This window comes from Tinamus guttatus, unplaced genomic scaffold (genome assembly GCF_059628265.1).
Source record: "Tinamus guttatus ecotype Peru unplaced genomic scaffold, ASM5962826v1 Tinamus_guttatus_pri_ptg000213l, whole genome shotgun sequence".
NCBI lineage: Eukaryota > Metazoa > Chordata > Aves > Tinamiformes > Tinamidae > Tinamus > Tinamus guttatus.
Genome location: NW_028288747.1, coordinates 10,430,587 through 10,443,172, shown reverse-complemented (window position 1 = coordinate 10,443,172; position 12,586 = coordinate 10,430,587). Strand labels below are relative to the sequence as shown.

Genomic DNA, 12,586 nt, shown 5'->3' with positions numbered 1-12,586 from the left:
TAAAATGAGTTAAGTATTTTAAAGTTGAAATTTTGAAAAATAAAATAAAAATCTATCAGGAAATACAGTTTTCTAAATTAATGTAAACAACAATATAATTTTTAATATTCAGAAGAAGGCTCGATATGCAGAGGAACTGCAGACTGCTCTCATTAAATGCCACTTTCCTTCTTATAAACAAGCCTTCCATATTTAACTTAAGTTTTATTATACAAAATACCTCTGCAGGTCACCTGCAAGGCATAGTATGTTCTTTAAATCGGGTATTTTGCAGAGAAAGTGAATCACCATGAAAGCATCACCATATAGATTCTCACATCCATCTAGTATTGTATGCCTCATTTTATAGATCATCTAAATAAAATAGCCTTTTAATATAAAGTACTCCACAAATCTCGACTGTACAGAACACAGATTTGAAAACTTCAAGTTAAGAATAATGTGCAATGAGAGCTGTTGCCAGCTTGTTCAAACTCCTACTTTATGCTGTGTCAGGAGCCAGTCAAGGAGCCACAGGTTGGGATGGCAGTGTTCACCAAAAACTGTGAATCTTAAACAATTATTTATCTGCTCAAATGGAGTTGTTAAAATTATTCCCACAGAAGTTGGGTCAGATCTACAGCTTTGGATTTGATCTTAGAGAAACCAATAGGAGCCTGTATGGATCTGAAGAATACGTACTATTCTTTCAGCAAGTTAGTTTCAGTAAGCTGAAACAGTGCTTTAGGCTGAAAATTGCAATTACCCAAAACATTATAATAACAGTAATCATAGCTTTATTATCAATTTGTAAATTATTTGTTAGATACTAAGTATAAATGATAGATTAATCATAACAGAAAATGTTTTTAAAAATCAAGATATTCTGCCTCTGCCCATATCATACAAATCATTCTGCACAGTAACACTCCTAACACCAAACAAAATTGTTTAAATTTGCTGCTTACATATTTACATGAACTAGATACAGTTTCAAAGTGAACATGAAAACTGGTATTTTAAAAAGCAACTGACAGTCATGGTACAAGAGCCCAGTGACCTCTGCCTCCATTAGTTCCATTATTTTTTTTCAATGTCCAAATGCATGCAAATAGAGAGAAAATGCTAATTATAAGTCAAATCCTAATCCCCATGAAGTCAAAGATATAACATTTCCATTGAATTTACAACAGGACAATGAATGAATTTAAAACAGAAATTTTACACCACAAACACACACATGTAGATTTCTGAAAATATACACTCATCGCATTGCAGAGAATCAAGTCTGCATTCCTTGCTCAACCAAAATTCCCTCAGTGGAACAGCTTTGGATGTTATTTTTGTTCTCACTCTCATTTACTATGTTAAGTCTCCAGATTTTTTTCTCTTTACTTAAGATAAATGTGTGAAAGTGCCTGCTTTCCGTTCATAGATATTATCTTCCTCTAACTTTAAATGATTCAACTGGGTGAATATAGTTATAAATAATTGATCAAAATACATACCAGTTGTTAGGGGGAAAAAATCCTGAAGGAAAAATATCACTGCATCAGTAACAAATGCTGAACATTAAATCCTGACTTTTTAAATCGATCTTTAATTGTTTTTATTACCTCCTAATCCAGGTCTAAGACGATTATCATAACCATCCAGAAGTCTGTCTAGAATTCTTGTAAAGATGGTGATGTTATTCTTAGCTTCGTCTTCCAGCGAGTCAGCCAGCACTGATCTAAATGGACATTTTATATTTTACAAAGTGCTAGATATGCTTTACATACACTCAGCATGCAGTCATTGCAGATTAGCCTAGAAAATTAGCACACCACCCTCTAACACAAAAGGCATAGTTAGCACACAAATTCACAAATTATGTTTAACATGTTGAGAAACGTAAGAGTCTATGACAGGCTGTTTAAAATTCCCAGGTAGTAATTTTCCAGTAGCCTCTACTTCTAGTCCATGTTGCATCCCACTGGGTGCTACTTCAAGCTCTGCCAACACAGAGCTTGAACAACACATTCAGTTGTGCAGGTGCAAAGCATAAAAGAGCTTTCCAGGCTCCATGGTAAGTCACTCACAGGCCGGTAAACTGAGTTCCCACATACAGAGCTGTCTCCTTCCAGCTCTATCCTGCCTGGACCCACCTCTCTGTGCTCTTTCTCTGCATAAATCCTGTGGATTTGCCTCCACCCAATGGTCATATAACGTACATGACCAGACCTACTAACAGGAGGGAAAACTCCAGTGATCATCATGCTCAGGGAGTCCTCTGATGTCAGTATTTGGTGGGTGGGAACAGTGATGCTGATTAGCAAACTGCAGGATAGCCTCTGTTTCTAAAATGGTACCTTGTTATAAAAAGCATTACCCAATTTCCACAGATGCCAAAAAACCTTGTACAAATTGGATAGAAAAAAATCATAAATGAAGCATCAAGAAGACACTATAGATCATCAAGTGTTTAAGACTCCCCCGATGAAGAAGGATTCACGGGTCATATCTCCTTGGAAAACACCAGGGATTGGAACATGAATCTGCTGTCCAGCCAGCTGTGCTGCTGAACAGTCCAGCTGGAGCTGGATAACCAAATCAAAGGTTTTATGCGCTGGGGATCATTCCCATGCACAAAGTCCATGTGTACAAGTGTTACTGAGCCAACAACTTTTAAGTATCATGTATGTGCAAATAATTAGTTTCTCTATCTTATTAACACCAGCACATTAATATCAAGGAAGCAAAGCCTCATATGCTACCATGCATGTTATTTAAACCTTTTTCAGCCATCTGATATTTCTTATAAGAGATGTTCAATATTTATGATCTATAATTGAACAACCATCATGGTATTTTGAATGACTAACTATGCCATGAAAACAAGTGTGATTTCTTCTGGATCCAAAATAGGTTTGAGAGGTTTTTTTTAAAGCAAGCCATAAAACGAATATGGATAAGGGCTTAATGGTGGTTCCCAATTCAACAGCATGGAGGAAGTATTTAAATGTAAATCATTGCAGTCTGTTATTTCCATGATACATCCCACAGGATCAATAGAACCAGATGCTTTTAAAGCAAATATCAAAACATCACCCATGATTTTACACTTATCTGTGAGTATACTACACTATAATTACTAGATGTTACATCTTTTAATTTTTAAATAGTATTGCTTCACTGCAAGTCTCTGCCATTTTATATGCTGCTTTTTTTGAGATAACAGTTTCAGAAGTTAAGATACCACCAAAAAACAGTTAATGGGATGGCATCATTGTTAGGGTGTAACCCCCAAACTTTGCTCAGGCATGAACTCTCTGATAATTACGCATGTAATCCCTTTGACGTCAGTGGAATTACTCACACGAGTTAGGTTTGCAGGATTGGGCCCACTGTGACTCAACTAATACTGCACCATACTTGGACATAAAGTGAAGTAGGAAACACAATTCCCCTGAATATTTTGGTAAATAGGTAACACACAAAAATTAATGTGGGCATTTTCAACCATAGGAAACTTGAATTGTTATTGCTGGTAATTTTTCCGAATTGGAAAAGACGGAGGGCAATAAGACCAAAGTAAATGAAGTCACAAACTACAACTGATTGCATGTTTAGGGATTATGGGCCACACAAAACTAATTACATGACTAAAATTACTTTCTACTATGCATTCACTTTAGAAATAGAGAACTTTAAAAAATGTAAGAAAACTTGATTAATAAATGAGGCTATTGTCTTATTATATGTGACTGTGAAGTTGTATGCTATCTCCACCTAGAGGTTTAAAGCTTAAGCATCATTTTGATTTCTGTTTCGCTGGCCAAAATAAGACCAAAAAAAAAAAGGCAAGATGTATTAAAAGAATGCCAATATAATTTTGGAGATTATGATTTTCTATTTGACTTCACGATAATCTTCATCTGCATGAAGAGATAGAGGTGTGGTATAGACTGATAGTGATTCCATTGCTCTAATAAATCTTCAAGATCCTAATTCTAAATTAAAGCATTAAAAACCGCAGCTTCCTTTCAAATAGTAAAACAAAACACTAATTTACAAACTGTTTAAGGAAAATCCATTATATGTATATTGTTCCTAGTACCTTCTCCCACTGCATCTGCTCTGGAAACTATGTAATATTTATTGTATTTGAACAGCTAGAAGAGATTTTGATATCGTATTACTATATACGGCAGCCTCTCACACAAGCCTACCCTTAGAAGCAGATAATAACATACATGTTTATATAGAACAACAAAATTAAACAACCGCTCACCTTGTTGGCAGCCACACCAATAAAACGAGAAGAACCAACTGCATCCCCGAGGGCGCCAGCTTCCTCTTCATTGCTGCTCTTTGCAAAACCTAACGGTGCAACAAAAATACAAACCCACTCTCAGCTACAGTCACTCTCCGCCAAGCACTGCTTTCAACTTCACCCAGGGAAAAAAAAAATATGTCACGTCAATGGAGTCGGGAAACCACTAGATTTCTGCAGCACTTTGCACTAGTAGCAACTTAGGGTAGCTCCATCTTTCCCAACGATCCTGTTCTGTGCACGGAGGCAACGCTTGATCAGAAGTGGCATGTGAGCAAATGCATCAGATGCTCTCCTTTTCTGTAAGCCGAAAGCCCCAAGACGGGGTGGGGAAATAAAAGGGAAAAAAAAAAAAAAAAGGAAGAAAGAAAAGAAAAAGGAACACGTATCTATAGAGAGGGTGCGTTAGCGGTTGCCGCTCTCGCCACGCCGCACCGCAGCCGGGGGGCGGAGGGAATCACGCCATTCGCGGCGGCGAGACGAGGGAACCGCACGGCGAGAGACCCCCCGCCGCTGCCGCCCACGCCCGCGGGCTCGGGGCAGCCCCCGCGGGGCGCCAAGTTGCGCAGCGGGGCAGAACCCCGGAGCCGCCGCCCGCGGCCGTTGGGGAGGGAGCGAGCGGCAGCCGTTGGGCAGGGGGCGCGCGGCGGCCGTTGGGGAGGGAGCGAGCGGCGGCCGTTGGGCAGGGGGCGCGCGGCGGCCGTTGGGCAGGGGGCGCGCGGCGGCCGTTGGGCAGGGGGCGCGCGGCGGCCGTTGGGCAGGGGGCGCGCGGCGGCCGTTGCTCGGGGCCACGCGGCGGCCGCTGGGGAGGGCGCTGCCTCTTTGGCCGCGCCGTCCGCCCCGGGGACCCTACCTGGGAACCGCGGGGGGAGAGGGGGAGAGCGCGGCTGCCGAGCGGGGCAGGAGGCGGCGGGCAGAGCCGGCGGCGGCGAGCGCGGCCAGCGCGGAGCGGCTGCCGGGCGGCGAGCGGGCGCGCGCGCGCGCGTGCCCGAGTGCGGGGGGACGCGCGCGTGCCCGGCTGCGCGCCTAGGCGGTGGGGGGGCGGCGCGCAGGACACGCTGCCGCTTTGGGCGAAGAAGCCGCGGAATCGGGGCCGGCGGCGGGCGGCCCGCCAGGAGGCTCAACTTTGCCTGCGCGCGAGCGGGAGATGCCCGGAACGATCCGCCGCACTTCCAGCCGCCCTCGTTAACCTTTTAACCGCCTCGGGTGCGCGCTCGGCGCGGCCGAAACCACCGATTCCTTGGGGCTTTTTTCCCCCTCGTTTTTTTTTTTTTTTCTTTTTGTCTGCAGGGTGAAGAGCTGCCAGCTCCCAGCTCCCCCCGCCGCGCTGTCATTAATATTCCTTTCCCCACTTGCCCATTGGCACCGCCTAATTGAAATGCAGGCAGAAGGAAAGGCTGTCAGAGCAAGCGCAGCGTGCAGGCGGCAGGAAAACAAACCCATCCTATTTTTTTGCTCCTTTTTTTCTGCTTTTTTAGGTTTTTTGCCCAGATTGCACACTTTCCGTGGCGTTGCCTTTTAAATCCCGCTGCCCTCCTTTCTCAGCAGCTGGGCTGCTGCTGCGGTTCATTGCCATCGATTTTAGGTTTTCCCAGTGCAAGTGGATCATGACAAGCTTGAGAATTGAACGTACAGGTTTAAATTTAGTTTACCCTCATTTTTCACTGTTAGCTTGGAAATAATTAAATACCACCAGCAATAACATTGCTGCCTTTTTAAGTTTTTTTTTTTTTTCTAAGCCAATATCTATCTCTCCACTCTCCTTTTAAACTGCATGAAAAAAAACCTTTCACTTATCCTCCTCATGCCACTGGCCTACCTGCTTATTGCATTTTTGAGTGAAGGGTTCTTGCTTCTGAATCATTATCAGGTTTAGCATGAATTGGGTGCCAAAACTTACTGGGGGGAAAAAGAAAAGTTTTTTCAGTTAACTACAAAACTAGAAAATTTGGGATGATTTCTTACTTTCTGCTGTTTTCTTTTGTTTTGTGCTTTCTAATTTGTTGCTGCTTGCTACCAAATGCCCCCCATTTTCCCTCTCTCCTAGTGGCCTAACAGCCCCACCAAAAAAAAAAAAAAAAAAAAAAAAAAAGGGAAGAAAAGTGCTCAGGCTGTTAAAATGATCTCTTACTTCCAGCTTGGAGCTTTTTTTTTTTTTTTTTTTTTTTTTTTTCCATAACCTGTACTACTAAGGCCTGGAAGAGAGAGGAAGCAAGCTGGATTCCCATGTTATAAAATGACCTGTAAAATGGTCGGCGGTAAGAAACGACAGTGTCATCCCACTGGGCATAAATGCGGCAGTTGGAATCCAAAGAACAGTCATTCAGCAGCCACGTGATCCCAGAAACGCCTAAGATATGAAGCCTTCGTCTTTCCTTTGCAGCCTTGGAAATGCCCTCTGCCCACAAATCTTCATAGTCTGGTCATTTAAACATCCACAGTCCACCAAAAATCTTTGGGAAATCTGCCTGAAAGTCTCCACAGATTGGGAATAAGAATGGCAAAACCTGACTATAAATGACTCTGCAGAATCTACAACTAGTACTAAAAGTCATAGCAACCTTCACAGTAAAGAAAAATAGTTTTGACCATCTATCTTAAGATAGGGTGGCTTCACAAAAATGAATATGCAGAAAAAATATCAAAAGTAAAGCTTTGGTGACTTATTCTAAAGCATGGTAGAAGCAGAGTAGTTTTTTTCTCATGGATGTTTGTGTCATTACTTCCCAACAGTAACTTCAATTAACTATAATACTTAAAGATTAAAAATAAAGATTATATAAGTAGATTCTAGTCATTGTGTGTCAGCTTCACCAAAAAACACAAAAGCACATTTTTGAAGGAAAGGAGGCACAGTGGCTTCTTGTTCCTGTGGTAGTACACTGCTGTTCTCCAACAGCCACATGGCAGGTTGCTAGGTATTTCCAACAAACTTGTGCTCCAATGCTTTTCCCTGAAAAATATGGTAGATTTTTGACTGCGGTCATCACAGTTATCTACCTGTGATATTCCTGAGATTTATCATAGCTACATGCATTGAAGTAACACTTCAGATAAGGTACACACCTAAAGTATCAGAAATTTGAAAATAACTCCATATTCACATTCTCTGACAGAGTGGAGAGCCCTATACAGCACCCCAAACCACAGGGAAGCTGAATGCAGGGAAAAATTACCAAAGTGCATGACAGATCCAAAGCAATATAGTTATTACCAGAGAGAAGAGAGAAGGTTCTTTATGATAGTCCCGCTTACTTATAACCTGCACTGCTGATGACCTGGAAGGCTTTTGAGGATAGATTTTGGGTTTTGTTGGATTTTTACTGTTATGTGCTTGGATGGCTCAGGTGTCACCCTTACTGAGTTCGTTGGCTATTTCTGATCAGAAAGAGTGCACTTGAGCCTCCTCAGGGGCGCAGTCAGCAGGGAACTCTCCCTTCCATTCAGTGTTACTATTTGCTAAGTGGCGTTGAATGCTATTATTCATTTCTGAATTTCAGCTTGCTCTAAGACACATGCAGCATCCAACACAGCACCCGGGTTGTGAGACCCTCCCGAGTCCTGATGTGCTCTGGAAGGGAGGGAGTCATGCCACAGATTTCCAAAGATTTGCAAGGGAGTTGCATCTGCCCATCAGAAGATGGCAAGTCTATTAATGACTGCTTTAGTTGTTTATTGAACACAGAAGTTGTTTTATTGAAAAGGTTGTATTTATTTTCTGCTATATTTGCTGAAATAAATAATCCCTATTTTAAGATTTTTTTGTTTGGTTTGTTTGTGTTTTGCTTTTTTAGGAACCTTGCAATTCCATTTATTATTCCCTCTTGTCAAGGATCTGAAAGTTTTACACGTGCTGATAAGTGATGTTTCACAATACCTTTGTAAAGTTAGAAAGACTTTTCCTGCAAGAACAAACTGAAGAGTGGGAAAGGTATGTGACATTTCATAAGCACTTCAGTTTACAGTTTTATAACAGTTTACAACCACAGGAGAAGTTGAGCTCAGACCAGTCATTTCCATGATTGCAAAATACTAAAGTGAACGCTTCCTTTAACAGTTTGCTTAAAAGATTCAGATTCATTTAGATGACAAAGTTACTCCCTACAGACAGAAAAAAACAAATGGATAAAAACAATACTTTAGATTTCTGGCATTAGGGAGCTGGCAGTGAACTTTTTTTTTTTTATCATGGACATAATCAAGTAATGTCAACAGTACTTGACAAACTAGGCTGATCTGGGGTATGTTCTGGAAAATACTAGTTCCACACAATTTTTGGCAGGTTGAGGCAGTCGTCATATATTTTGTACTGCTTGAGAATACTCTGTATTCTTCTATCTAGGCCAGCAGCACTCTTTAGCTCTAAGAAAAAACAACAACAGTCATTGGGATTCAGTAAAGTGATGCATTTATGTGAAAATTGAGCCTGTATTTTAGACCTTTTTTTTTCTTCTATGCAAAATAACAAGAGCAGATTTTTTAGCATGAATTATGCTTTTTTTATAAATGTATTCACCTTTGAAAAGACAATCTGTCAATCCCTATCGCATTCAGTATTCAAAAGGTTATTTTATTTAGCTTTGTAAATTTTCTGTTTTAATTAAATAGTTAAGCAGTCATGTATAAAATCTAAAGGTTGAAGTCTGCTACTAAGATAGAACAGCTATATAATACAAGCATTTGTTATGTCATTTTATTTATGTGAATAATGACAAAATAAGAAGTTGGGAAGCGGGGATGAGTTTTTAGCTGGACCACTTCCCTGGACTGTTTCATCATACAGCCATATGAATGCTAATATGAGGCAGAAAAAGGAGGAAAAAAAAAAACAGGAAAAAGAGGAGAGGCTGTCTCCAAGTTTACATTATGGAAGTAAGATTTGTCTTAAGAAAATAAGATTTTTATAGGAAATGCTAACTAAACATCATGGGACTCAGGTCTCCAAAACCACCCTAGTCACCAATTTTCTACAAACCAGTGCCACTGATCCCTCCATAAGGGGAAATTATTTTGAAAAGCACTATTCAGCCAGCCAGCGAAATCTTAGGACCTTAAATGTGATCCACTATTGCAGTGCTTGAGCATCTTACAATCTTTAGGCTATTTCCTCTACCTGGGCCACTCCAGGGGTGGGAAGAGATAGTGTACACATTTTAAAGCTCAAATAGTCTGAGCACCTACTGAAGTAAATAGTCCATGCCAGCTGTATTTCAATAGTGCATTGCCATCCTTTAGTTACTTTCCTAAATTCACCCAGAAGGTTATCAAACGGGAAACTGAAATGAGCTTTTCTAAAACTCCCATCTTACATATTAATCAGTGTTTCTCCCCCATGGGTTACACTTCCACTAAATTTTAACTGTAAAATTCACATTAGGATTTTTAGGCTTCTCCAAACAGAGGAATGTGCACAGACTGAGCAGGCTCTGTGGGGAGCAGGGAGGTTTGCATCATGCATTTCCAGAGCAGCTTTTCCTTGGCAGGACAAACACAAGACAAGCAGCAGAGGGCAATGCAACACACGCCAGCCGGGATAGCAAAGCTCAGAGATAACACTAACTCATAATTCTTGGTCTGAGTGAGTGGAAGATCTGCTTTTGTAAAGAATGCACGGCCAATTTAGCAATAAGTTGTCTTCAGCTACACATTTCTTATTTGCTTTTCACAGCTACAAGGAGCTCACCTATCACAGCAGACTAAAAGTATTGCTGCAAAGTAAAATATATTGCTGCAAAACACAACCTTGGCTGTGAGAAGACAAAACTCAGAAATGCAAACATACTTAAAATAATTTCAAAAATATCTTTACATGTGTGTTACTTGTTAATGCAGTTTATCTTTCAGCTGTTAATAGTTCCTTAGACTCTGAAGATATTTTCCATGTAAATGACTGCAAATTATCGATATTTCATATCCCAAGCATCCAACTTGAGACAAGTAGACCTTTTTTATGGGGGGGTTAGAAATATTTGCCATTTTTAAAAGTCAGCCTGACTACATGGAACTACTTTGAGGTTCATTTTCTTTGAATATGTTTTCAAATTTAAAGACATAAATACTCTCCTACTGCTACTATGCAATTGATCTTTAAGGAAATTTTACAGATATAGATTATGTCTAACCCTATTCCAGGAAGGATAGACACTAGACGTCTGTCACCCTCTGTTGCCCACAAAATTGCCATATGTTGACTTTGCAACCTCGAAATACCAGCAGAACTTCAGGAACTGCTTTTGCAAAAGTCTCATCTCTCCTCGTCACTGGCTGATATTGGCCTTCCTCAATGGTCCTTAGTGCGCACTGATTTGTCAGTGAACAGTGGACTTGCCTAGTCTCAAGACCTCGGACAGCTTCTGAGAGGATGTGCTTCTATACGCCCTTTTCCAGCCCCATAACACAGTCTGAAGACAGAGGACAACTGCACAGGGGGATACTTCTATGTTTATTTAATTAATTAGTTAAATTCTGCTTTTTGAGAGTCAGCAGCATGCAGGAATGCTAAAAACAAGAAAAAACAAGGAATCTAGCAAAGCAAAAAAAAAGAGGGATTAATGAAGAATGGTTTTTCAAAACAAACTGGTTTGCAAGGTATAGTCTTTTTGCTTCATAGCATCTTGTGTTTATTTACAAAAACACGATCCAGACCTTAAAATTGGCTGAAAACTGATGAAATTGGTAGCTCTGGCAGTGACAGATTTTGAGGAGAAGCTGTTTCTCACATTCCTCCTAAAAAGACATTTTATTTTTGAATTAAAAAAATGGATGCTTTCGTGGGGTTTTGATTTAAAAAAAATCATCCTTGCCCTAATTGCATTGCTGCTCAAATGGATGCTCAATGTATTTAGCAATCTGACCAATAAATGTTCTTCGTTCAGAAAAGCATTTGTTGCTCTTCCAAGGTTACCTTATCTTGGGTGATGAAAAAAATCTACATTGTAAAAGTGATTCTGCCTCCTGGAACTTCAAAGGATTTCCTGATACCTGTGACTAACACTAGCTAAAACACATGCAAAGGTGTTTCTCTGTCACAAACAGCAAGTAATCCAAAGACAGTTCTAACATGAAATGTCTTGTCTAGATTCAACAACAACAACAAAATCCCACATTACTCCATATTTACTCCAGACAATGGGATTTCTTTGTCTATACAGTCTATATGGTAAAATTCAAAAGAAAGTAAGTGACTTTTTAAGCTATGCCCTATCTTTATCAAAGAAATAGAACATAAACCACAATTGCTTATGGGTCTAGCTGTAGTTCATGAGAGTTTGCTTACATTTAGCAAGTATATTGAGCTATTTATAAACCAATCTGATTTAAGTAATTGCCATTATAGTACATTTAAAAGAAGGACCTTGCTTTTCTTCACAATGCAGATGACATATTATGCAGAATGAAAAATCAAATGACAGCAAAGACACTTGCATAAACAATCTGCTAGAGCACAATACCTCCTCCAGACCCTGTAGTTTCCTACATTGCCACTTGCTGCACCAGGAGACACGTAGATCAGAAAGCTCCCTAACCGAGCAGAGGAAAACCACCCCAGCTCCCGTGGTGCTGGCTGCAGCCAGTCGTACTGCAGGAGGGGGCTGCATCAAGTGATGCAGAAATCCAAAGTGCTCTGAGCACACACACCACTGAGCCAGCAGTACGAGCCCTTTCCCCACTCTTCCCAGCTTCAGTGCAAGAGAGCTTAACTGTACCTGGCCTTTACATGGATGAAGGTTCCCCATTTCTTCTCTGCTTACTTCTGTAAATGCAGGTGCCAAGCACAACCTGAGGTGAAGCAAAGGCGTCAGGCTTGGGCAGCCATCAGTCCAGCCACACTGCAGCAGTGAAGTGCTTTGAAAATGCTCTGGGCTGAAATAAATAAATAAATAGATAAATATATCGCGCTTGGTGTAAACAGGCTGGGTCTTCCTTCCTCTCCTTTCAAGGAATGAATCACCAGTAAAATCGAGATGACTCACTGAAGGAATTCAAAGCATGCTTTCTGTTTCAGGTAGCACTCTGCAGTAGCCTTATATGCTCTGAGGAGGAGAAACCCAGGCTACATTTTCACATCCATTTCCACAATACTGAGTCAAAACTGCCTGTAAATGCATAAGGTTTTTTAAGGGAAAAGTGGATCTGCCCTCACATCTCATTAACATAGTGAAAGTGTATAAATAGTTGCACGGGGCAGATAATTAGTTGACTCAACACAATATTGTACTCGCAAGCAGCCGCATATCAACTGCTTGACACAAGACAGCAACAGAGCGATTGTTTGCACAATATTGCGCTGCT

At 40.8% G+C, this 12,586-nt stretch overlaps 1 protein-coding gene across 2 annotated transcripts in view; it reads right to left on the bottom strand.

The window, feature by feature from the left end:
- Positions 1-12,018, bottom strand: part of GABRA2 (gamma-aminobutyric acid type A receptor subunit alpha2) — a 55,574-nt gene extending 43,556 nt beyond the window's left edge. Inside the window, exons 1-3 of one of the 2 annotated variants that reach the window (XM_088524732.1) lie at positions 12,001-12,018; positions 4,253-4,341; positions 1,596-1,711 (exon numbers count right to left, since the gene is read on the bottom strand). In XM_088524732.1, coding sequence (XP_088380858.1) covers positions 1,596-1,711; positions 4,253-4,323 — 187 coding nt within the window. In that variant the 5' untranslated portion in view covers positions 4,324-4,341; positions 12,001-12,018. Of the gene's footprint in view, positions 1-1,595; positions 1,712-4,252; positions 4,342-11,745; positions 11,807-12,000 lie in introns of those variants that run through there. The other variant, XM_088524733.1, reaches the window with a different exon arrangement.
- Positions 12,019-12,586: the final 568 nt, after the last annotated feature.